Genomic DNA, 26,101 nt, shown 5'->3' on the forward strand with positions numbered 1-26,101 from the left:
CCAACAGAAAGATTGTCTTACAGAGGATGTAAAAGCCCAATTAGATTGTAGAAGGCTGAGATGGAGAGGAAAGAGACGAGCAGTTGGAATGGTTCAGTAAAAACAGCTCCCAGGTATTCATATTCTGACCAGGACAATCAATGGAAAATCGTTAAGGGCAACACCCAACATCTTAAAAATTTGTTTCAAGTTTCACTTTGAAATTGCCTGTCTTCTGTGCTCCACACATCCTCTTCTCTGCAAAAACAAACAAATAAAACCCCACTACCTTTCCATCAAATAAGGGTCTGCTGACTGAATCTGGTGTTTTTACACCTCAAGAAAATGAAATTATCTGGCTTCTGTGCTCCTAGTTCTGCTGATCTGCTGGATGATTTACTCCCTCACATTACCTGCATTTAATCCAAGATAGCGATTCAGAGCTTTCATGTCTTGAATATATTTGAGAAAATGTAGCAAATACTCTATCTCAACTGGCAAAATAAATGAAAGCTTTACCTGAAGCCATATGAAGCCAAGAATCCCACTTACTCAAGTATATGCCTGAGTCAACAATGAGATGCACTGGCTACGCTGCTGGCAGGATAGCCTGCCCAGCAGCACTCTGGATGAGCAGGAAAAAACTGCAGGCTAAACATCAGCAGGTGAGAATTCTACAGCCATATTCAAGGAAATACAAAGGCATAAACTGAGATTTGAACTGCACTGAGCCCAATTTCTTCATCTAATTGTGTATGCATTTCTACACATCTGTCAGCAGTGCATTATATTTATTGTCTACTGGAAATGTGATCAGTGTTAGATGAAATAAAATGAACTCAGGTTGTTTACAAGTCTGCCAGGTTTTGTTTAGTACTTTCTGTACAAGTATAGCAGCTAAAGGTTAAAAAAAGTCTAAGATTTTCCATCTTGTATGTATTTAAGGGAGCAGAAGAATGCTACACAAAATAAACACTGCGTAGTTCATTGCATATACAGTGTAATGCTCCCCACGTGTTCACTTGGCAGTTTTAAATATCAGGACTTCCTGTTGAAGTACGATCAACACACAGATACCTAATGGGCAGTTCCAGCTTAGAAAGTTCACATGTGGATTTTTCCTCTTGGTTTGTGTGAAAGTTACAATAATTTTTTTTCAGGCAACCACATATCGCTGCCACAGGTGCAAATATTTCAGCGGCATTTTAGAAGCAAAATCACTCATTCACCTACCCGGTCTTTTTAAGAAGTATCCATTTTAACCACTTTCCACAGTCAAATGAATCACATTTTCTTAATCAAATAATTATTTTTTTTAAATCAGAAAACTAAGTCCACTAACTCTTATTTTCTTGGCAAAGAATATAAACAACCAAATTTTGGTAAAATTAATACTTTTTGTTCCAAACTAGCATGAAAACTTCTATGCAGAGAAGTATTTTTATTGTCCTAATTTATTTTCTGTAACAAATGGCATCCCATCCACAGACATGGCAAGTTAATTAGCTAAAACTATTTTTAAAGTAGTGCCTTCAAAAATAGACTTTTTTTCTGCATGAGTAAAAGACATCTTGTACTTGTTGGTAGTCTATGAAGAATAAAAAAGGATATCCAAACCAATAAAAAGTTTCACAAAACCATGTGTATACATTGTATTATCCTGGGTGCTCCATCCTGTGTGAACAAGCAGAGGGATTACTTTAATATATCCCTATGTGATTTATTTACAGAAATGCTCATGTTACCTTCTGTGTAGTGTATATAATTCAATTCACTTTTCTGGATGCATTTAGTTTACCTTTAGCTAAAAAATTCTCAGGAAGATGTAACAGACTTACTAAAATCTTATCTTCAACTGAATGGAGGATTCAGGAAAAATGTTTAGTAAAATGGGCAAAATAATTCCAACATCTTGAATTCATTTTGTCAAACTAAATGTTTATCACAGTCCTGCTTTCACTGACTTAATCAGAAGCAGGTTCAGGTTCAGTATGTGCTTTCCTGCACTAAAAAAAGTTTCAAAGAAATCTCTGAAGGAGTAATTAATACTTCTAAGTTTATGCAGCTATTTATTAAGACCCCTTTCTACTAAATGCAGTATGTTCCAATTCCAGATGGAATAAAGTTTATTGTTAAAGGTGCTTAAAAAAAACTACACTGTACAATTTTATTTTACGTATTTCATTTCTCTGCCAGGTACATAAGTGAGCTTTAGTTCTCCCCCTCCTTTGTCTCCAACTGCTTTTTAGAATAATTAAGTAAAATTCTACATTATATAAAAAGATACATTTTGTCAGGAAATGGATTGTTTGCTAAGAAGATTTTTTATTTATCTTTTGACTGTTTGAAGAAGGTTTGCATTATTTTCAGCTTCCGAGCAAAAAACAGAAACCTGGCAAGACATATTTGTCTTTTATTCTGCTTTGGCTGGGCTTAAATTCTTTGAAAGTTGGTATTTGCACATGCTTAGTGGATCATTTCAGAGGCTTACTGGAAAAGTCTCTAAAACATCCCATTTCACAGAACAGTCTCCCAGATCTCAGTGCTCCAAGCACTCCAAGCTGTGGACAACCTTACCCAACTGAAGAAGGTTTGAATCAAAAATATGTCTGTGGGGGACTCTGGGCCCTGCCCATTAGAGCATATTCTGTTCCCCAGCTTGAAGTTACATCTTTTCAAGGGTTAGCCTATGCTCAGAAGTGCATGAAGGAACAGCATCCAAAGAGACAAATTCCTCCCTCTCCACATCTTTACAAGTGTGGATGAGCAGAACTTGTGCCCCACCCCAGACCACCAGAGTGCAGAGCCCAGCACCATAACTCAACCTGGCAGAGGAAGGTGCAAGTAGGATTAATTATGATTGCCCCATTTGACAACCTCATCTCTCTATTTCTGTACAGCTTTCATTTCTGTTGTTTTAAAGGTAAAAAGCTCAAGCCTTGCTTCTACATAATTTTAAAATTCCTCTTCCCCCTGCCCCTTCATTACAATCACATATTTATTTTTTCACTGCTTTCCTTCAGCAGACATAAAATTTATTTTCAGAAAATCTGGGTTGCTATAACTGTGTTATCCATCTGCATTTACAGTTTAACTATTATTAAGGTGGACTAAGAGCTGGGTCCTTCCACAGCTTGTAACTCCATTGATTATTTATGAGTTCTACAAGTAGAACATATTTACATAACTTTCTTGAAAGAGACTATTTTAAAACCTAAGACATAGTTTTAAAACGTAAACTTTTTGCTTCATAATCCAGTTAAAACTTTTTTTACCAACAAGATTGAAAGTATGAAATAATTTAACAAAGATTTATAAAAGAATAAATATTCTAACATGAAAACAAAGTACTTCAAATCCCAGCCTAACCAGAACATTTTACAAATACCAATTCCTTTGTGCAGAATTTGAAGTAAATCCAAATTACAGAAGAACTGAAAGAAGAATTACATAGAGGCTACTGAAAATTAAAAAATTTAATTTAGCTTGTAAATAATCATAACAAAAATTTTTAAAGTATTTACAATTCTTTGATAGGTAATTCACCACATACATTTCTTTAGCAGAATCTCACTAAACTTCACTGAGGCAAAAAATGCACATAAGAATTATAATGATAATGATGTTATTGTTATTGTTATTATTATTGTTATTGTTACTACTACTATTATTATTGTTATTTTAGTTTCTCCCCTGCTTTTCTAGTATCCCTCCTGTTGTAACACCAATTCTTGAAAACATTCTGTAGTTTCTCACAGAATCCTGGAATCTTGTCCATTTAAGTTACCAGCTACCCTGGAGGTTCTGAAACTAAGCAAACAGGGACTTTCACTTTATTTCTTTAAATTAACTTAAACTAACTTTATAACTTAAATTAATTTTAAGTGCAATAGGAAAGTTGGATAACAGAACTGTTCAAACTTGGCTAAATCTGTTTCCTACTGGTATCAGCTCAGCTCTCAGACCAGCTACACTGTTGTTTTAAAGACAAGTGGATTCATTTTTTTTCTTTTTCCCACATAAATTTTTTTAGGCAGATCTTTCAGCAATGTTCTGAACAGGACAAGTGAGCTCACCTGTCTTTCACATGCAGTCTGAACTAGTTCATACAAGCCTTTATTCTGACAAAAACAATCAGAATGGATGCACATACACAAATGTCATTCTCCAATCTTCATAAAGTCTGCAATAAAGTTTAAATCAATCAATAATTTAGATAACACCACAATTATAAAGTGGTGGGTTTTTTTTGGTGTTTTGGGGTTTTGTTTTTAGGTTTGTTTTTTTTAAAAAAAATTACATTCATAGTTATACCAGATATTTTCATGTTTACTTGCACCCACAAGAACAGTAATTCAATTAAAAAGAAGTTACACCAGCCCTTCAAAGGCTACAGTGGGCAGCAAGAAAGAGGGTGAAGAGAGATAGATTCTGGATGATGGACAGTTTTCCAGGGAATATACTGTTGTATACAACATGTACACTAACACACAGATACATCCAATCTTATAATAATTCTTTGGTGCTCAGTATACACAAAAACACGTGTTTAAGTGTATACACAACGAAAAACTTCCCACCTCCTTTCCAGGGAAGATTTCCATCAACAGTGCAACAAAACACACAGCCAAAAAAAGCTCCTCAAATACATAACATTTCCAATTATTTTGTTAACTCCAAAACACAAGTTAATATTTTCTTTTCCATGTGTTTTACACTGTTTATTGCAGCCTTTGTCATTTTTTTGTCACTGTAAAAGTTAAGGAAGGAAGAGCACAACCAATGAGATAAATTTGGTCCGTTGAGACAATTACTCCTCTTGTTTTCCCCAGCTCATCAAGCCCTCCTCTAGATCTTCTTAATCTTAGTAGATGGCCAAAATAGCAGAACTTTTGCTATTCTAGGCACAATGTCCCAATAGCTGCTCCTCCAACACACAAGATCTGGCAGCTTGCCAGATTTAAAATCAAATAATAGCACTGGACGCTTCCCATTCTCTGTGAGGCCTCCTTTCTTAACTTGTAAAGCAATACAGTGTTAAGAAGCAATAAAATAATGTCATGTTATATCAATAAAACCAGAAAATGCTCCTCAGTTTTATTTTTATTACTTTTTTTCTTCTTTTTAGCAATACAGAAATCGAGTGCTAAACTTTTTGCCATCATTTGGGGACAGAAGAAAGATTATATCTGTGTAATTTCTGCTTCTTTTGTAAGTACAGTGTCAACATTCATATTAAAAAAAGTAATGGGAAGAGGCAAAAGTAAAGTCACATTGATATTCCAAGAATAAAAATACTTCCATCAATCTACAACCACTGTCAGACAGAGGGTATCAAAGAGAGGCACCCTTAGTGAAACAAAGAATTAAAACATCCAGGTTTTTCTACCGTGTTAAGAAATACCACATAGGTAATAAAAAAATAAAAATTATCACAAAGTTGAGCTTTGCAAAACTGTAAATATAAAGTAAGGGCTGTACTAGACTCCCCTATCCATTATTCATTACAAGCTTGAGTATCCCCATGCAGCTTCCCAGCACATGAGTCCAAGCTCACAGGAAAAGCACCCATACCCAGATATTGCAATAAATGCACTCTGGGGAGGGTCCTTCTAGTACAACAAAACAATAATTTGAGGAAAATTCAAAAGTGCCTGAATTTGTTTAATAGCTTTTTCCATCCCAAATAAACTGCTTGTCTTACAGAGGATGGGACTCCTTAGGTAAATCTTTGGGGCATGAAGGAGCACAAGCTGTGATTGTATCTCAGTTTTGCTTTCCTGCCTATTGTTCTTCACTTGGCTATTCAAGCCTAATACCAGGAGAAAAAACCCTCATGCAGACAGTATTACTTTACAGGAGCTGTCTGACAGGCAGACAGTGTCAGTGCCTGGGATGCACTTGATGCAGAGGGCTCAGCTGAGAAGGCGGGCGAGCAGGTTTGGTGACAAAGGCCGGCATTGTAGCTTGGCCCCTTACTCCATTCACTTCCAGAGAAAAAGACATTTCTTTTAACAGCACTGCAGCTTCTCCCAACCCCCATTCCCATTTCCCCAGTTAAGCTTTTGCTATCACACTCCCTTTTTTTGACCCTGTGCCACCTTGAGCTTTTCTGTGCTTCCTAACAATTAGGTGTCAGACATTTTTTGGCTTTATTAAACCTATGCTTCCCTCTTTTCTCACTGCAGAACAACTGCCAAAGGCTGAAGCTTTTGTTGATCTAGTATATGACTACTGCTTTAGTAATCAGCTGATATTAATTTCTCTTACTGAAAAGGATATATGTATTTGCTCTTTGTGACTCTAGTGTGAGGATAAGACTAAATACTGTGGAAGATAATTGCTTTAAAAATCAAGTTTATTTTTGTCAGAAAAGAAAATCTGGTATTTTCTTCTTGTGCATAAAGGAAAGTTTAGTTTTGCTCTTACAATGATTAAACACACCAATGAATTTAGACGGCTTGGATTGTTGTGCTATATAATTGCTGAAAACCATTATTTGCTTAAAAGTCAGTAACTCTACGGTTTCCCTTGTTTCTGATTGACTGAGACATTTTATTTCAGTTTAATGTCATTTAATGTGGTTTCCAGAAAACCACAGAAAACTGTCTATTCTAGTGCAGTTCAGTCAGCCACAAATCCACATTACAATAATTTTTCACCACTTTCTGACTTTTATTGGGGATGAATGTCATTTACCTGTCACAATTAAAATGTAAAATGTATTTAAATGTAAAATTAATTTGGATTTAAACACTTTTGAATAAAACTTAGAATACCTAGGAGCCATTTCTTGATTCTCCTGTTAGACACGTAGCCGACTTGTCCAAAGCCAACAAGGATTGAAATAAAGAAATAAAAATCAAGACAAATCAGGAGAAGTGGAACATACTGAGTTATTCACCTCAGCACAGACTTCCAGCTCACCCCCTCTACGCTCACGAGATTGTTCAATTACAGAACACAGATTCAGAGTAGGGAAATAGGCAGGCTGACACTGAAAAAGTAAGTAATGGGAGGTGCTTTTTTTCCATATGCTCCTCTTCCACATCATCTCTCCACTCTGAAGTTTATAATTGGTTTGAGCTGATGAAAGCAAATGATAATTTCATATAGGAAACTGTTCCATTCTGATATGATAGACTGATGCACACACAAAAGGCAAAGCTGTGCAGAACAATACCTTCTGGCCAGCTGGATCCCAGCCTTTGGGATCTCTTTTCTGGGCTACCCTAATGTGACAGCCACAGTTTTGATGGGATGCAATTTTAGCTCGGGGTTTACACTCCATGCACTGGAGGAAGTATCCTCAAAGAGGTAACAGGGTGTCTGAACAGACAATTCCCATCTTCTCAAGGAAAAAGGCAGTTGGTTCCAGGAGAAACGACTCCAGGAGCCAGAGAGAGAATATCTAAACTAGTGAGTGTCAAGGACTAGGGACTGAAGGAATAGCAGAAAGAGGGACTGAGTGCTCAGTTCTTTTACTCCACGTAGACACCAGCCCATCCCAAGCCTGGACATGTGAACAGAAAGCACATAAAGGTACACAGGCACCTGCTACTTAACAAAATACAAACAACAAACCCACAAGCAAACAAACAAACAAAACAAAATACTAAAGCAGGTTCTGAAGTCCTTATGTGAGTATTGAAGTAAATCAAAAGTGATAATAACAGCACATTTCCACAGGGAGCTGTCAAGTATCCAACTTACATGAAATATAAACTACCAGCTTACAGATACATAAAATCTAAATGCAAGTCTTTGGATCACAGGGACACATTTTCAAAGAGTACTTCACCCAACAGCTTCTGATCGCTTCCAGATGTGACGGGCACTTGCAGATGCTGTGGTTCTGACAACATGATGTGCTGTGTCATAAACAAATAACAAACACTTCTGTGGAGATGGCTGGAATGCAAACAGCAAGTCTGTGGCCTTCCCCCCTCTATGCCACAGCTTCTGCAGAACAACTGTTCAGAGTCACATCTGAAAAATCTGCTGGAAATTTCAGAGTCTCCTCTATATCTCTGAGAGGTGACCTGGTTGGACATATGGAACAGGCAACAAACCCAGTGACTGAAGGATCTCACAGTCTTTCTTTGGTGGTTTTGAGTCTGATTTGTGCAACAAAGACTGTTTCTCATATACACAGAGGAATGTGGAGATGATCAGCTCTGCCAATTACCATTGGTATTATTGCTAATCTGCCCTTTGAAAAACACAGCCTTCAAAATGACACTGCTCACTGCAGTGATAACACTATGAATTTAAATATAATAATGTCAACTGTATTCATGTTAGACAATATTTAAGCAAGTATAAAATTGGAAAATCAGGGATAAAAGGCTCTGATTTTTGTTGTTGGCTTCAGTTCAACCTGGAAGGCATGATTTAATAGTGAACTCATAGTTTCATTAAAAAAAGAGCAACGGGTGGGTTGTGTCTGACTCATCCTAAATTGAGATGTCTGTTATATTTCAAACTATTTATTGTAACATGGTTCTTCTTCACAAGGGAATGTCCAAAGCAAAAGAAGATCTTTCAGGTGTGCTGTATTAAGAGTGACCATACCCCATTTCAATGCAATTTCTTTAGCCACCAGTACAGGGGCCTTACAAGAACTTCATCAGCTTCCAGAAAGGATGACTTACGATGACAGACTAGGGAGAATACAGGAGTTGCCAAAAACTTGTAGCTTTCAGGCTCTAGTCATATTTTAATGCAAACATTCTGAAACTTCTCTTGGTAAATACAATATACAGAGAGTTACTGGCAAGCACTCTTAACGTGGGAAACATTAACACATCTCACTTTTAACAGTGAAGTTCCCACTATAAGTTAAATCTGATCTGAATCTTGGCTCCCAAGACAAATATTCTGTAGTTTACCTCATGTGGAGCACATTATATTTGGCTCCAAAACAGTTTGTGTCAAAAGCAATTATTTCTGTTCTCTAATAGCAGTCCCAACAATGAGTTTGGTTTTAGAATATAAAACAAAATATATACAACTTGCTGACTGCCTGATGCCTTAACTGCTCCAGCATCTGATCACTGCAAGGTGTAGCTGGGCACAGCCATTTGGGATGGCAAGGTACACTAGGTATGCTGCACACATCCCTTGTCATTTTTCCCAGGATGACTTTATTGCCTGGCAGAATCTATAAGAACTTTGCATTACTGATTATACTCAAAACAAATTCCATTTTTCTGAGCAAGAGAGAGAATGATGCTCTGATAAATCCAGCGATTCTGGCTGTTCTTTACAACTGATATAAAATGACTACACTTCATTTTGCTTTGCTGTTTGATTTCCCAAAGTTATTTTATAATTTGAAACTTAAAGCATACACACCTTTTTCATTTGGGGTGAAGTAGGTGATTTTTCTAAGAGTTAATAAATACGTGCCGCTGAGAACTCTGGGGCACAGTTCCCCTCCCCTGAATTATCCCCTTGGGCCACAAGAAGGGGCAGGTAGCAGCTGCAAATCTGTAACACCTCCATTTCCAGCTCAGCCTGTATGCTGATAACCCAACCCCCAGGCCAGGGCATCCCTGCCTACCTGGCCAGAGCCACAGGAGCAGAGCCAGCACTCCAGCCCTCACTGGCCCAGCACACACACAGCAGCCCTGGGAACCAGCCTTTCTGCTGGTTACCCTCCTTTGTATCTCCCTCTGGTCAAAACACAGCTTACACCGAATGGTTGGATCTCACCAGGACTTCTGACATAATGCTTAGCCTTTAAAAATCATTAAATATCCATTCTGTCCAAGTACTGAGGGAAAAACAAGGTAGCGGGGAACAAGCCCTACTGTGCCATTGGCTTTTATGTCTACCCACGTCCACATTGCAGATGCAAGAGTGGAACTTTCCTGCATTTAGCACAGGTTCCCCACTAGGTCCCCAAAAACCTGGTTTGTGAGAAGTGGCGGGGTGCAGGATGTTCATAACAACATGATTTGCTTTTTATAATACATTTATTCTTGGTTCTCAGCTAATGTTAAAATATTGCTGTTGGGAAACATGGTATAATAATGAAATGCTAAGAGGGATGAATGTGCTCCTCTGGTACTATTTTGAGAAAGTCGTGAAAAGCACTACAACTTGGAGAGCACAGGGGTTTATTTTCTATTTAATTTAATCTACATAATTAGAAGGAAAATAAGACATAAGCCTGAAATAACATAGGAATAAAACATGATCTTATGTCTAGTCACCTGCCAATTATTTCTACACTGAAAAGCAAATAAAATCCCAAAACCCTTAAAAATTAAAGTGACAGAGATTTAGTTGTAAATTGAAACAGAACTTAAACGGAATTCACCAAACAGGATGTTCTCCCTCTCTGCCCTCTTCTGCACTCATGCCACACAATAAATAATTCTGTTAAAAAGTTGATCCATGGAATTGCTTTATTTATTTGGGCACTGCATACGCCTTTCTCCATAGGTCTGCCAAACATACCTTCCCAGAGACTTGCTGCTTCAGTCCTGGGCCTCTCTTAAATGGCAGACACAAATCCCCTATGAATTAGATTGAGACCATCGTGCTAATTTTCACGTTTAACCAAAACCAGATTTAAACTTATGTTTTCAAAGGTGGATGGCTAGTGGAAGGCAAGTACATTTCATGTTTTAAGGGGAGGTAAAATTACTTCTGCTCTACAAATGACATTAAGAAATTCCCAAAGAAATTTGACGATGATACGAACTCAGATCACAGTAAATTATATCACTTGGCAGCTAAACTGGAGAACTAAGTCCAGAATTGCCAACAAAAGTCAAGACACACGTTTAGATATATGGAAAGCTTTGAGATGACTAACAGAAAGGAGCCTGCACAGGCATCTTGTGAGACCCATAAAGAACCTTATCAATTTGTGGGGTTTTTTTTAAATAAAAGTGTTCAAAAGGAGAAGATAGAACAGCCAGACCATCTGCAATGTAACCACATAAAAGACCCCTGGGCAAATCCAAACCCATTAGCAGAAGTGCTTGACAAATCTGCCAAAGAACCAGATGCTGCTTATGGAGGAGCCTCTTTCCCTCCTCGTCATCTGGATCCTCTGACTTTGTTCCCAGAGGAGAACACTGACTAGTGCTTAGACTAAGCTGTGTGTGGAGGGAGCTGAGGTACAGAACTGCTCTCTGATAACACTGCCTAACATAAGCAGGGGAGGCAAAGCCTAAAATACTACAGCAGGCTTAACACACATTTGTGTAATGTGTGGAAGATGTACATGGTAGAAAAAAGGAAAGCAAACTTGCAATTACCTTATTTACATGTGGTCTTACCTTATTTGCATATGGTCTCTTTTTATCCAGATATTTTTTGTTCATTCTTGTCCTTTGCTGTGATAGAGTTAATTTATTCTCAGTAGCTGTCACAGTGCTGTTTTGGATTCAGCATGAGAATGTTTTTGTTTTGGTAAGTCCTGTTTATCCTAAGTCAGGGACCTTTTTCTTTTGTGTCTCATGCTCTGCCAGTGAGGAGGTATGCAGAAAAGGCTGGGAGGGAGCATAGCTGGGACAGGTGACCTGAATGAATGGGCCAAAGGAATATTCCATATCATGGAATATCATGCCCAGTTTATGAACTGGAAGAGTTACCCAGAAATGGAGATTATCTGGGGTCTGGGATGGGGTCTGGCATTAATCAGCAAACAGTGAGAAATTCTATTATGCATCACTTGTTTGTACTTTTTTTTTCTTTTTATAATCATTATTATTATTATTTACTATGATTAGATATTCTACTTTGTTTCAATTATTACACAGTTTTATCTCAAGCTACAAGTTTTATTTTGATTCTTCTCCCCATTCCACTGGGGTGGGTGTGTGGAGGGTGAAGTTGTGTGGTGGTTTATAGGCATAAACCATGACAATTCTATTTTTATTTTCTGCTTTCTACTTTTTCTATAATGACTGATCAGAGCCAAGTAGAATGGTAAAGAGATGAAATCTGGTATGTTAAATATGAGCACAGCACAATAAAAGCATGCAGTTGCATGGTGCTAGCTAAATGCTTACTGAGTACATAGGACTGACTGACCACATTTAAAATGTGAAACATCTAGCCAAGAAATTACACTTAAATGTATTTGAGGGGAAATGTGATTCACATAAATAGCAAACCAATCTCAGAACAGGTGATTTGGATCTCAATGGCCATTTTCTTTTTATTGTCTACATTCTTCTCAGAACTTTTTCAGGAATATTTGAAATGCAAAGTAGCTGGAATCAAATACTTCTACTATTCAGGCTCACCAATGCTAAAATATATTTAGAGTATACAAGAGGTCAAAGAAGCTGGAATGGTGTCTGAATTAGTTCCGTGTACTGCTGTAATGTGATATGACAGAGCGAAAAATAGACCACAGGAGAAAGAAACAGAGCTCCTTCTCATTGTGATTACATGTGCTGAACGTGTAAGAAGGACAAATACTGTTATTTTTATGTCTCAAAATCCAGTTAAAATTTTAGGATAAGGTTCTAAGAGACTACTGGATTAAGCAAAAACATTTGTAGGTGTAATCCTAGGTTATCTTCTTTCACTCAAAACCAGTATTTACCTTATCTAAGATATTACTGCATATTCAACAATTATAAGTTTGATGGATACATTAATTACTCCATAAATCCTGCTCTCTTTAGCAAACTCAAAAATCACAAGGCAGTTTGATCTCCAAAATCTCCAGATTACTTCCACTAAATCTTCTACTAACACTTCTTGTTTATCTATTTTTTTCAATGTGGTGATAAAAAAAAAATAAATTGTTCAAAACTTAGGTTTTATTGCTTTCATTCCAAAGTCTCACTCATCATCAACTCAGGTTAATGGAAGTCTTAACAGTGACATGATCTGGCTTTGGATCACAGGGATAAATTATTAATATCACAGAAAGTATGTTATGCCCAATATTAACAAAAAACCCCAGGAATTTTTAACACACATGAAATATAAAAAATAAATTACTTTTATTGTTATAAGCCATGGGGATCTGTTAATACAAACCATTAAAATACTTCCCTGTGATGTCATCAGTTACCATGTATTTGCACTCTAAATAGATTACTGTAATTTCTGTAAACATACCATATATATTTTTAGAACTTTTTGGGGGCTTGATCCAGAGCCAACAAAAACTGATGGGCAGACAGTGACCAGCTCCAATAGGCCTTGGGTAATCAGAAGACTGAATTTCTAAAATCAAAGCATGAGAACATCAGTGTTCAGAAGGCAGAGAGATACCAAACACACTGATCTAAAAAAAGGAGAGACTTTCATTGCCTGAAAAACCACCTGAAATTAAAATTCACATAGCAAGGCACTACTCCTTGTAGGATTGTCGTGCAAATGTCATGGTTGCTGTGTGTCACACAGTTACACTTATGTGAAGCATCATCTCCCAGCCATGTTACTTTGATTGATTCCAACTGCCTAAGTGGCATGCAGACTAATGCACCAAAACTTTAATAAGTACCAGATTTGTACAAAACATTCTCTGCAAGCTAAGTCTGTGTGTCCCAGAATGTAGTCTTTATGAGAAATCTTATTCCACAATGTAGTTAGTTCAAAATTGGAAAATTGTTGTATGTTTTTTGTCAGTCACTGTCTTGACTGAATAGTTTGGGCTTGATCCTGCCAAACATTTCTCTTAGGTAAAGTGCTTGTAACTGTAGTGGCCTCATTAACATGAATGCTATACTCTGGCATATACCATCCTTCTTGCTGATTAGTTTTTCTTCCAGTCTCCAAAATTACTTGTGACAATCTTTCAATTTAATTATTCTGTCTTTTCCTAGAAAATTTGTTTCACTGTGTCTGTTCCTCCTTATAGTCTGCCCCATGCCCAAAGGATACCAGAAGCCAGTCAAAAAGTTTTTTTTCCTGGCTAAAGATTAATCTTATATTTGCAGGTATTGTCTTCTGGAATTGATCAGTTTTGCAGAAAAGGTGAATCTGTAAAATTGAAATAAATATTTTCGTTGCCTTTGGTCATACTGCATGTCTAGTTGGTCTTACAATAAATCAGCTGAGTAAGAGGTGATTGTTGGTGGAGTCTGCATGGTTTCTCAGAAGAGGGGTACAGTAAGATGTCAGTAGAAAGAAGTTCAAATGAATGGCATTTCAGAGGTGTCTACCTTACACGTCTACTTCAGGATGAGAGAAATCTCACCTTCAAAGTCTAAATCAGAGTCCTCTCAATAACTCATTTCCTCAAATGAAGCCTAGTTATCATGTCATTGTGATCTACAGATTATTAAGTATGGGATACAGTGGAGCTACACTTCTGATTCAGGAAAGCATTATCCGCTGGTCAAGATAAACTACATATGGTTCACAAGACAACACATCCTGACCTTCTAAAAATCTTCTAAGATATGGATGAGAAGAAAACTAGGGAGCGTAATGTGTTTAAACAACACATATAGAAGCCAGGTAGACTAGTTTGCTCGTTTTTACTGTACAACCAATACTATTTATTTTTCTATTATAATTGCTGAAACTTTAATCACAATTTCCATACCTATTTCTGGCTTTTCTTGCTCAGCAGCTCAATTGCAAACTCCTCTTTACTATGTAATGCTGTCCATCTCTTGAATTGCAAATGAATGGGAAAGTACTGCTGATTCTACTCTACTAGGAGCGTGTATGCAGATGGACAACTGTTTCCAAAGTCATGGAAAAGGCATGAAAGCTTCATCACAGAATCTACCAGATGCCTGCAAAGCTTGGATTTGGGCTCGGGAGTTACAGTGTTAGATCTGGTAAATATGGGCCAGTCAATGCCTGACTGAAAGAATGAACCATCACTGTGATCATTCTGAGATAAGACTGTTATGGTCTTGTTGAGGGAATTAGCTGGTGGAAGAAATCTCAGGTGTATTATAGTGTATATATATATATATATATTTATCATTGAAACTGATGAGAATTAAACATGATGATTCAGTTGTCTGGAATAAGATACAGAAGATACATGTTACTTTTATTTTATTTTTTTTTTAAGTGTATGAATGGTCATGGAAACACTGTTTGGTAAAGCGTACATGCAGCATTAGCATAGCTCAGATACAGTGAACATAGTGAACATTGCATCCACAACAGTGTGCCCAAACTGCAGAAACAAACTTTGGTCAAGTGAAGTGAATCAGAAAACTGTGGCAGCTCTCACTGACATGCAGTACCATTTATTTACTTGTGAATGCATTAATGACTAATTGTCTCTGCATGTGTATGTGCACTCTGTATCCTGACCAATGAAAAACCATGAGTAGGTATCAAAATGAGACCAGTGAGAAAATGTGAAAGCTTACTTCTCATTCAAAAGTTTTAAGAGAGACTTTTAAGATGAAACAGAAACAGGAATTCATATCTTTTAAATCTTACTTTGTGGTGCACATGGAAGTGTGGGTGTTGAAGAACAGAACAGCAATCATCTGATGAACAGCTGCAATCTATGCTAAGAACCTCACTGAAACCCATATTAAGTTGAAATATTGGAGGCCTTTCTAAACACATAAAAAATCTCTGTGTGCTTTTTTGGATAACTGCTTTATCTGACAACTTGATCTGTGCATATGATTCAATATTTACCAGTGATCATCACCAGTGAATTTGTAGTTTGGTAACACATAGGGATGAACCCTATCTAACTGGTATCAATGCAGTAATTGTAGTGGCCCTGACTTACACTCTTCTTACAGCATCTGATAAAGTTTTAAATGGGAGGATTTATTTAAGACTGGCTCCATTTCCTTTTCCCTTTACTTTTAGAATTTTTTTTATAAAGTATGCAAAGGAAAAGTCAGGAAGAATGGATATTACTGGAAATATTGGATCCACAGGTTTGTAGTAAAAATCATGATATAAAATGGAGGGTTTCTTGTTCTACAGGGCTTAATTTTAACTTACTAATGGAAAGACTGCCCTTCAGCAAATACACAAGTAATGCATTTTTGACACTATGTATCATAAGTAATCCTAAATTGATTTGTCAGCTAACTTTTATCCCTAACTTACAAAACTACTCATCAAAACCTTCAAGATTTCCCTTTCTTCCCATACATAGCTTCATCACAACATAAATATCAGAGTTTAAAAAGGGAAATTATATTAAATATTCAGTCATTTTCCTTTACCCTTGCAGGAAAAAAAAAAGAAACTGTGTTAAAACTGTCAGAAAAATCTCTTCATCCTGCTGCAGTCTTCCATCCTCTCCAGACGGCAAAAAGAACATGATTTTTTTTTCCTATAATCAGTGAACTTTGAGGAAGCAGTAGAAGACCCTGCTAAATTTCCATCTGCAGTGACTTCTTCCTCCTCATTTCAGTTCTTTCCTCCCTATTTCATTTTATAGCCCAGAAAAAACAATAATTGCTCTCCTACCTCTGTTCCCGACATGATTTTGGTCTTACAGTGGAATCACTGGCAGGCCTGGTGGTATGAGAAGGAGAATTTGGGGGTAGGAGAGATGCATTCATCAAGCAGACTGCTATCTCAAAGAAAGATGCTGCCCTGGGATGTGTGGCCAAATAAAACATGCTGTTGCTGGGTGTGAGTAGGAACCTGGGACTTCTCATTCATCATTTTACCAGACTTCAGAATCATACATTTTCTAGCATTTCCCCAGGTCACATGGTATGAGGTTTTAAGTGTAGCCTACAGGTTTTAGAGCAACAAAATTCTTCCTTATTAGAATTAAAATGGCTTTTTTCTTATTTAAGTAAGAAGGAAGGTTGTTAATAAGTGCAAACAAGTTAACTTTCAAGCACTGCACTAGACTTCAGCAATTCTTGCATGACATTAAATTTCACGTAGGAGCTGTTCAGCACACTGGGGATTGATAACATTTTGAAGATACTTGTCATGTATGAAAAATAAGAGCAATGCATGTTTGTAGTCTCTGAACACAGGAACTTCTCTCCCATACCTTGCTAGTGAATTTGATACAAAGCCAGAATGTCAGAGCTGTCCACCACGCTGCTCCTGACTGCTCCAGACTCGTGGTGGAACAGCTGGCAAGTCCCAAGTATTCACTGCTTCTCTGTGACACACCAGCACTCCAAGAAAGCATTCTGCATGACTGGACAACTACCCAGGCTTGCAGGGTGAATATAATTTTTACTACATTTTACTATAGAGTTATGAAGAAATAAGATGGGTACAGCCACAATACCACCACTGTAAGGTACAATGCTATCACCTAGGTATAAAAGAAAGTATTCATAACCCCTTCACAGGGATCTGATAAAAAGAAACTCCCAACAAACTATGACAGAATTTGTAAGACAAAGTTTGTGAATCAAAATGTCTGTCAGTGACATTGAAGAGTCATATGTTTCCTTTTGTGCTGCTCACCGTAACTTTAATTCATAACTACAGATCCCTCTCCTTTTGTGCAATTTACCTGTTTGTTAAGACAACAATCACTTTAAATAAATGCTGGCAAGGTTGATTTTTACTGTATGTACAGCTGGTCACTTCTGAAAAGCATTTTTTATATGCTGCATAGGTTAGTACATCCCTTAAAAAAATTTAGTAGTCACATCTGCAGTTTGAATGTTTCTTTCTAAAAGACAAACCCAGGCCAAGCAAGACAAAGAATCTGCTGATACACACATGTCACTCCAAAAATTCTCCTGACAAAGTTCCCACACCCAATTTAATTACTTCCCTACTGTAAAAACACTTTCCATCTGCATTTATTGTAATAGTTTCAAATCCAAAACTAACAGACTATAAAGCTAGCTAAATAAATGAATGATATTGGCCTTAGGTCCCAAGCCAGGAGCTATTCTGTAAGGCTGTGTGTCTCCAGCATTCATTTTTATGCTGATGTTTCATTTTATGTGCAGTGTTTTCACTTAAGCCTTGTTTAGAGAAGAATTACCTTGCTCCAGGCTCTAAAGTGTGATGTGCCACACAGAGCCCTCTAGTGCTGTTCCAGACTGAGTTCTGTAAGAGATTCCCCTCCAAGACCAAAAGTCATATCGCAACCAAAAAATCCCACTTCAGGCTGTATACACAGCATTGCATATGCTCAGGCTAATTTCAACACTGCTAACTCTCCAACTGAGGCTGCAGAGCTCAAAATGAAAAGTGTTTCTGTTTTAAAATGCACTTCAAAAAATGAAACTACCTGATTGACTATTTGCAACATGGGCTCTCTTGCATGATCAGGAGAAAAAAAAAAGTATCTTACTCCTCAGACTCAGCATGAAGAATTCAACTACAGCTTGTAAGAAATTTCCTGATGTGCAGAGATAGTAAAAGTACATCGCACTCTGGGTCCTCAGGTTTGTTGCAGTTTGTTTTTATCACACTTTTATGAAATTACATCAGACTGGAATTCATTGTTTTTAAAGGCTGAGACACAATAGTCTCATTTGGGCAATCATGACACTTAAAACTACATACTTGTATATGAGTGTTATGCTAAGTTAGGATTCTCCGTGGTGTCAAAATACTCAGAAAGAATTTGAACTTTATAATAAATTTTAATCCAAAGCAGCAGCACAGCAGATAATTTTTTCATTTAGAAGTTACAAGTACTGAAGGGCAAAACATGTTTCCACTGAAGACCAGGTCAAAATTGCTACTGACTACACTGAAAGTATACTTGGACAAGAGAACTCTCTTTTCCCTTTTCAGTTCTTAGCAAACTAAATGAAAAAACATATTAATAACAGACATGAGTTAATCAGAGAAATTCAGATCGTGCACAGTGCAGCTCAAGCCACAGATAATAACAACCTTGGATATTGCAGGTGACCCCGAGAGGTTCCTGCTGCAATAATTAAGAAACATAGTAAGGATGGGTTTGGGGGCCAAACTTAGAATTATTTAACTTTTCTGAGTTTTTAGTGACAATGTTAGTGAAACGTCAAGTTTATTTTGTGGCTCTCCCCACACAATAAAAGCTTCTGAGTTTTTATGACACTGAAATAGTTTTCTATACAGAAGCAAGACAAAGACAAAAAGCACTCACTAAAAATTGAAGACAACTATCCACCAGTTTACTAACCACCAGGAAGACGTGCATCTAAAACAGCTACTACTTCACTAGCTCAAAATTATCCATACGCATACATACATGTGTGAAACATAGAAGTTAAATCCATTTACCTCTTCCCCATGTACATGAAATTACAAAATATTATGCTGGAAATGAATGTATGTCTTCTTCCCAGCTGATGAACATAGCATGCTTTTCACATGTGAAAACATAAATATTTTTGATAAGGGCAAGTTTTACCAAATAAACAATTAGTTTTTCACACTGGAAATAAACCATATTTTCAATAAACTGCAAGACTCAGTTATGCAGAAAATGGATAACTGAAGAAAATGAGGTCTGATCACACATGTTTCCCTACACTATTTAATAGTTGGGATTTTTTTTTTTAATTGAAGGTGACAATTTCATTGAATGTGACAATTCAGTGTTACAGCATCATCTAAACTCAACAACCCAGACCCTAGGTTGCATCTTTGACTGGGAAAAGGGAAAAAAACCACCTTTTCCAGAGTGAAAACCATTACAACCACTCATTCTTTGCAAAATGTGACTCCAGGGTTCTGATGCTACAAATCCACAGCACAGCTCAGCCTCACTCTCCACCACCATGCCACAGCCAGTCGGTGTGGGCTCCCCAGTACCGTACCTGGGATTCTGCGGCTCTGAACCATCGGACTCTGGACACGGCTTCTTTACCTGCAAAAGCAAAGCAGTGCTGGTTACTCTCACTTGAAACACCACTTCCTGTTGCTCCCCGTTCACGCACTTACAGCAGAACTTACAGCGGGTCCTGCTCTGCTCACCGTGATCTCTATAAAATATTTCCCGCACTTTACAGCAGCGGTTTGCAGTACTAAACAGTGTGTTTCATTATTATCCCATGAACAGCTGCCAACTGCACTTCCCCAGGCTCCATTAGTAGGTAAAATGTTCAGCTAAAATAGCTTGGGGAGTAGTCTTAACCAGGAACAAAGAAACCAAAGAACCAGGTTCCCCACTTTGAAATGAGAAAGCCATACTGTTCTCAGCTTGGCCAAGAAACGTTTCCCAAACTGATACTGCTTCTGTTTCCTGCTAAAGCTCAAAATAATAAACACCAGGTTCTGGGGCAAAGCACCCCGTTAGTTAAATAATTCATACGGTATTTTTAATTTTGTGAATCTGCTAACTGTATGTTAACTGTGTTTTCCTATTGCATCAATGAACACATGCACTGTTTTCACTCATATTTAAAATATATGAGTACGTCAAAGGAATGTTAGCTTCCAATTTGATCTCCACAATGCTGTAGGCTGATTGGAGGTCATAAAATCCATCACTGTAAAAAAAAAAAAATATATAAAACTGTTCTCTTGCAGACTTGGTATCTCCTTGGGATCTTCATGATTTCCAGCAAAAAATTTAATTGTACCTTCTGGTAATCTAAATTACGTGCATTTTCAGCAGAGGAAAAAACATTTTACTCACTAGCTCGCTAATGCAAAATCCAGGGCTCTGTGGGAGGTTTCAAAGCTCCAGTTTTAAAGCCACCTAGAAATATCACTCACTGAAGCTCACTTGGAGTGAGACACAATAAAAAATACATTCCCTTTACAACCAGTAAGTTCAACGACAAGTTTCAGGATACCTTGCATCAAGAAACTCTCCTATACTATTTTGCTACTCTAAAAGTATTTCAGAGGAAATAAAATTGTGACTTTGACTCACTTCTATTGAAGTTATTGACAAATGACAAAACACTCACCAGGCCCAACAGAAAAAAAGGATTAGACTAATGCTAAATATTATATATATATATATATATATATATATATATATAAAATCCCTCAGCTGAATGCCATGCAATGTCACTCATAGAGATGAGCCGCTCACAAAGCATGAGACACAGTCAGGGCTCACAGAAACCCAAACTTGACAGGCACTATTTCATAAACATTCAGGTGCAAACATCATTGCTATAGTTTTATGTTAATCACATTGTTTTTAAAGTAGCGTAACATCTGAAATACAATAAAATGCTTCAGATATATAAGCACATGACCATCTACCATGAAAAATGCCTTTGTGTGCATTATTCAGGAGTAGTTTGTCTCAACTGAGTCACAGAGGATTTGACAAAAAAAAAAAAAAATTCATTTCACATATAAAACATAAATTAAACTTATTGAAAATGTAACTTAGTTGGAGCTATAAAATACAATAACACATAATTAAATGAAATACATAATTAATTAAATACATAATTAAAATTAGTTAGAAAAATAAGTATATGTCTACTACCTATATAGTATGAACGGTAACAGAGCTGCTTTTTCCATGTCCCTTCAGCATATTTTTGCTCTCTCCTTGCTCTTAAATTTACTGGCATTCATACATTCCTTTCCAATTTCTTTGCTGTTCTGTGGTTGCCACCAGTAGCACCGTCTGTCACATTTGCACTGGGGCTCAGATCTCACTCCCCAGGTCAGGAAAGCTCAACCACTTTTAACCAGTTGAACCAGCTACTGGAGAGTCTGTCACCCAAACCTCCCAACATCCAGATTTTACAAAGTGATGGCATGTCCTGTGGTGGGTCACTACTACAGAAGCCCAGAGATAATGGCAGCACACATTAGCATAATCTGAGCACTTTTAATATACAAAATATATTAAGACCCCTGGTTTTCCTGGCCAGGGATGTGAGATGCACTAGATAGATACTCACAGACGAGTTTTCCTACCACAGCTCACACTACTACTGCATTTTGTTTTGACCGGCATTACAAAGCAATCAAAATATCTGAAAGATCATGCTTTACCTGTATAAATTAACATTAAACATTAAATTAATATTAAACATTAAAAAAAAACCAAAAAACCCAACTGATAAATTTTGATAAAAGTTGAAAGGTCACAGAAGAAAAGCCACTGACCAATTGTATCGAAGTGACTCATTTCCTGTGTGATGAAACAAACTTGGAGAGGAAAAAAGTGAATATTTTTTATTTAAGAATATTGCAATAAAAGCAAAATACTTTAAAATACTTAAAAAAGAATATGTCAGGTTTGCTGGTTGGCATATAGATGATGCAGTTCATCTATGATCATTATCTGAAGAAATGTACAGAAGCACAGAGTATAGATTTGTCTCTTCCTCTGAGACTAAATGTAAACTTTATTGTGTATCTTTAGGGTCCCTCTTTGAGAAAAGAGACTCAATAAATAAAAATGTTATTTCTTAAAGGACGAAGAGGCATGGGATTTTCTTTCAAGTGGTCATATGGAATGAACAACATTTCTCTTTAAGGCTACTCAAGTAGCAAAACAAATTCTGTTATTCATAAAATTATGCCACCCTTGAAGGTGAACAGAAAAATCACTGTGAAAATGTATGATCAAAGACTAAATATTGTTTCCTTTGTCTTCAGCTGCACTGTTTTACCTCTTAATCTGCCTTGCTGACTGTTTTCAAAATAATTAACTTTCACTAACACCACATTTATTTACATTCTCATGTGTTAAATGCTATAAAAAGAATCTTTTTCTTTACTCCTGCTCTGTTTTCCTTTTCCCCCCTCTCCTTTTCCTTTTCCCCCCTCTCCTTTTCCTTTTCCCCCCTCTCCTTTTCCTTTTCCCCCCTCTCTGTTTACACAGGCTTTCTCACCATTTTAGTTAAATGCATGTTGAGAATCATTCACAAGAGTAAGATTCCAGTTTCAGTTTGAATGCCGTTGAATTGCACTGAACTTTTCTACTCTGGTTGCCTGCTACAAAATGTTTGAAAAGTTTCAGCTAAAAACATTTAAATACAAATATTTCTGAGAACAGGCTGTTGTGCTCATGTTTTGAATGTCACGTCATTTTGCTGCTGATTGGCTTCAGTGCCTGAAAATTGGAGGCAAAATTCCAAAACTGAAAGGGGAGGGGGAGAGTTACCAGTACCCAGGAATTATAATTTCTGTGAAATAGTGCCCACATTTATTTCAGTTTGTAGGATTCTGAAAGGCCTGTTGTCACACTGTTGGTGAAGTCCTCTTGCAGTCTGGCTCCTGAATTTCTGAAGACCCTATCTGCATTGAATATTCCTCATCTCAAAAATGCCGGTGCTGAACACACTTTAGGATTACTTCTGACTGCCAGGAGAGCCCCCTGCCATCAGGAAATTTGACATTATCAAAATTGTCCCCCCCTTGCTTTGTCAGTTCCATCTCCCACTGCACAGTACCCAGGGTACAGGGTATCCAGGCAGTACCCTGAAAGAAAAAAACAACTCTGTAGACTCAAATGAAGGGAAGAAAACCAGAAAAAAATACAAGGAAAGAGAACAGAAATCAGGGGACAAAAGAAGAGTGGGATCTCCACAGCGGCAAAACTGCTCATACTGTGAAAAGCGCTCATACAAGTGAAAAGAATGTGACAGATGTAGGGGTGTGATGTGGACAGTAGAAGAATATTGGGACTGGCTGAGATGGAACACCACAGTTTGTTCCCCTCTCTTCTAGCTTTGGGACTAACACCACAAAAACAAGCCTAAGCTTCATCAGATACCTGTGAAACTCATTACAAAAGTCATTAGTGATGAGTCTGTCCAGAGCAATGGACTAGTTCTGCTTACTGCAGCTGTACTGAAGACCTAATCCTAAAAGGATCCAAGCTGGGAAACTACACTTTGTGTATAAATGTTACATTTATTTAAAAAGACAGAAGTCCCATTTTGCTTAAACTTTTGTTAAAAATAATCAGTTATATACAATTTCTACCTTCTCCTCTGACTTGGTTCATCAGAATTCAAATATGAACCCTGTCCAAAGTGTCTGATAATTTGAGGTCACAGTGAAAAAGAGATACATTTATTCGGCAGCAAAGAAGTGTAATATGATAAATATTTACATGATGAAGGATTTTATATTAATTGAGCTTTGAATGCTTCATGTTTAACCAGGATTTAGTGAGGAACATTAAAAGAAAAATCTAACTATGCATTCACTGAAAAAAAAAGAGACACCCCCTGGAAAGCCTAGGATGTCAGGTAATAAGATCTGTACCATAATGCGTAAGAGGCTGAATTTCCACAGGCCATATTAATTCTGGCATTTCCTTGCTTCTGATGTTTTTCTTTGCAACATTAACATCTTTTAACATGATTTTATTGGACCCCATTACACTAAATGTTAAACCATGAAATGGTCCTGCTCCATGAGGTGTTCTCACACGCACACACTGGTGGTATTAAACTTGTAATGCAACACAGGTGAGAAATCCCTTCTAACACTTACAGCTGAAAAATCTTGCCACATCAGCACTAAATTATTCTGGCAATGAATCTGCTGAGTTCCCTCATCTACTGACCAATTATGGCCTTGAGGATTCCTCTTAAATCAGTAGGGTTGCAACAATGTTGAGGAGAGCCTGCAATGCTTTGGGGAAGCAGCTGTGCATGGTGGAACTGTGGAGGCTCTAACATCAAGGAGAGAAGAATGAAGAATGAAAAGTACTTTTTGAAGACCTAAGGACAACCTCAAAGCACATCTTTGTGTTTGCTCTGCCTGTGTGGTTGCTCTGGAGTATGAGCAGAGCAAGAGCACTTCAGCTGCCTATATGACTCCCTACAGCAAATTACTCTGGAGAAAGCTGACCCATCTCTGCTTGCTGTCCAGGGAAGGGACTATGTCTGCAGAACAACTCCAGCAGAGGATGGAGCAGACAGGTGAACAATTTGGTGGAAATATCAGGTAGAAGAAAGAATATGACTCAGGATATTAGTGACACTACAATGAGAACGAATAGTAAAGAAAAGCAGCTCTCATCAAATATTTTTTAGATGTGATAGTTTAAAAACTGACTTTCATAGTTTTTACATGGAGTTTTATAACTATCTTGACAACAAAAAATCTTAGCAGAGACTGACTTTACAATGCCTTTGTATAGATCATTTGCCAAAGATTTCCTTTGCTGCCATGATGTCATTGATATGACAAAACACATAGTATCATTTGCCTGCCCAAAAATAAAGGGGCAAAGGCTTGCTTACAGATAGTGTTGGGATTTAGTCTCAAATTATAGCCAGGCAGAAAATATGCAGCCTTTTAATTTAATTTTAAAAAAACCAAAAACACAACAAAAATTATTGAAAATTAAGCAGTTTTTTGATGACTGAATTCAAATAATACTGCAACTCTGTATGTTCAATGAAGCTTCAACCAAATCTCAGTGAAGCTTCTGCAAAATCAAACATCTGAAAAGAATTCTAAATAATCCCAAATTCTGAACTAATTTTTTCACAGTAATTTACTATTCTGCCAAACTTCCATAAATCTCGTAAGGATTTCACTTAAACCTATTCGATGGTCTCTTCTGTTTTCTTAGTAATGAAATCATTATGCTGCCAACTACAATTGACAACTCTAATCAAAACAAGGTTGAGGTTTAAATACACTTTAAAAAAAAAAAAAAGTGAAAATTATTTGAAAGTTTTGAGTATGAAAGCAGACTGCCAATGCTGACCTTTGCATTTTATGTAGCACTGTAGAGGAGACTTCATATTCAAAGATATCAGATATGTTTCTGTGCCTCTAAGGGGTGAGAGCAAGGGACGGGAACAAGGAAAGTCACTGCTGTTCCACCATCACTTGTTTCCCATGCAAACCTTTCCTGAGACAGATTTTTCCCTCAATGAAATGCATCATTCCTGCCTCTCCTCCCTCTTGCCAGAGTAGTACAGCAGTAACTCTGGTCTGTACCACTGTGAGATGGACATCTAACTTGCAAGGAAAACTAATCCAGAAAGGAAATGTTTAGTATTAACTACCTATAGTTCAGGCATCTAAATCAGCCTAGGCTTGTCAGATAAGGCTTCCTTTACATCTAACAAAAAGATGCAGATGTACTTCACTGGTCCTAGAGTAGTCATCCATTTCAGACAGAAGGGAATTACACCAAATTACCTTTGAGTAATGGCTTCTACTCTCCACTTACCTGCTGAAATGCAGATGGTTGGGAAACACTGAGGAAATGGAATGGTGCTGCAAAAGAGAGAGGGACAAAGCCTGTGTGTCTCATGATGTCCTTCATGAAATCCTCTCTGTTGGTGGCACCGATTATAACAAAGGAGAGAGA

At 37.3% G+C, this 26,101-nt stretch overlaps 1 protein-coding gene across 10 annotated transcripts in view; it reads right to left on the bottom strand.

The window, feature by feature from the left end:
• Positions 1 to 26,101, bottom strand: part of EYA4 (EYA transcriptional coactivator and phosphatase 4) — a 145,106-nt gene that overhangs the window by 49,117 nt on the left and 69,888 nt on the right. For all 10 annotated transcript variants that reach the window (XM_019006197.1, XM_019006198.1, XM_019006195.1 and 7 more), the window contains exon 3: positions 19,653 to 19,702. In XM_019006197.1, the coding sequence (XP_018861742.1) occupies positions 19,653 to 19,702 (50 nt within the window). The remainder of the gene's footprint in view (positions 1 to 19,652; positions 19,703 to 26,101) is intronic.

Source organism: Parus major, chromosome 3, assembly GCF_001522545.3.
Source record: "Parus major isolate Abel chromosome 3, Parus_major1.1, whole genome shotgun sequence".
Taxonomy (NCBI): Eukaryota; Metazoa; Chordata; class Aves; order Passeriformes; family Paridae; genus Parus; species Parus major.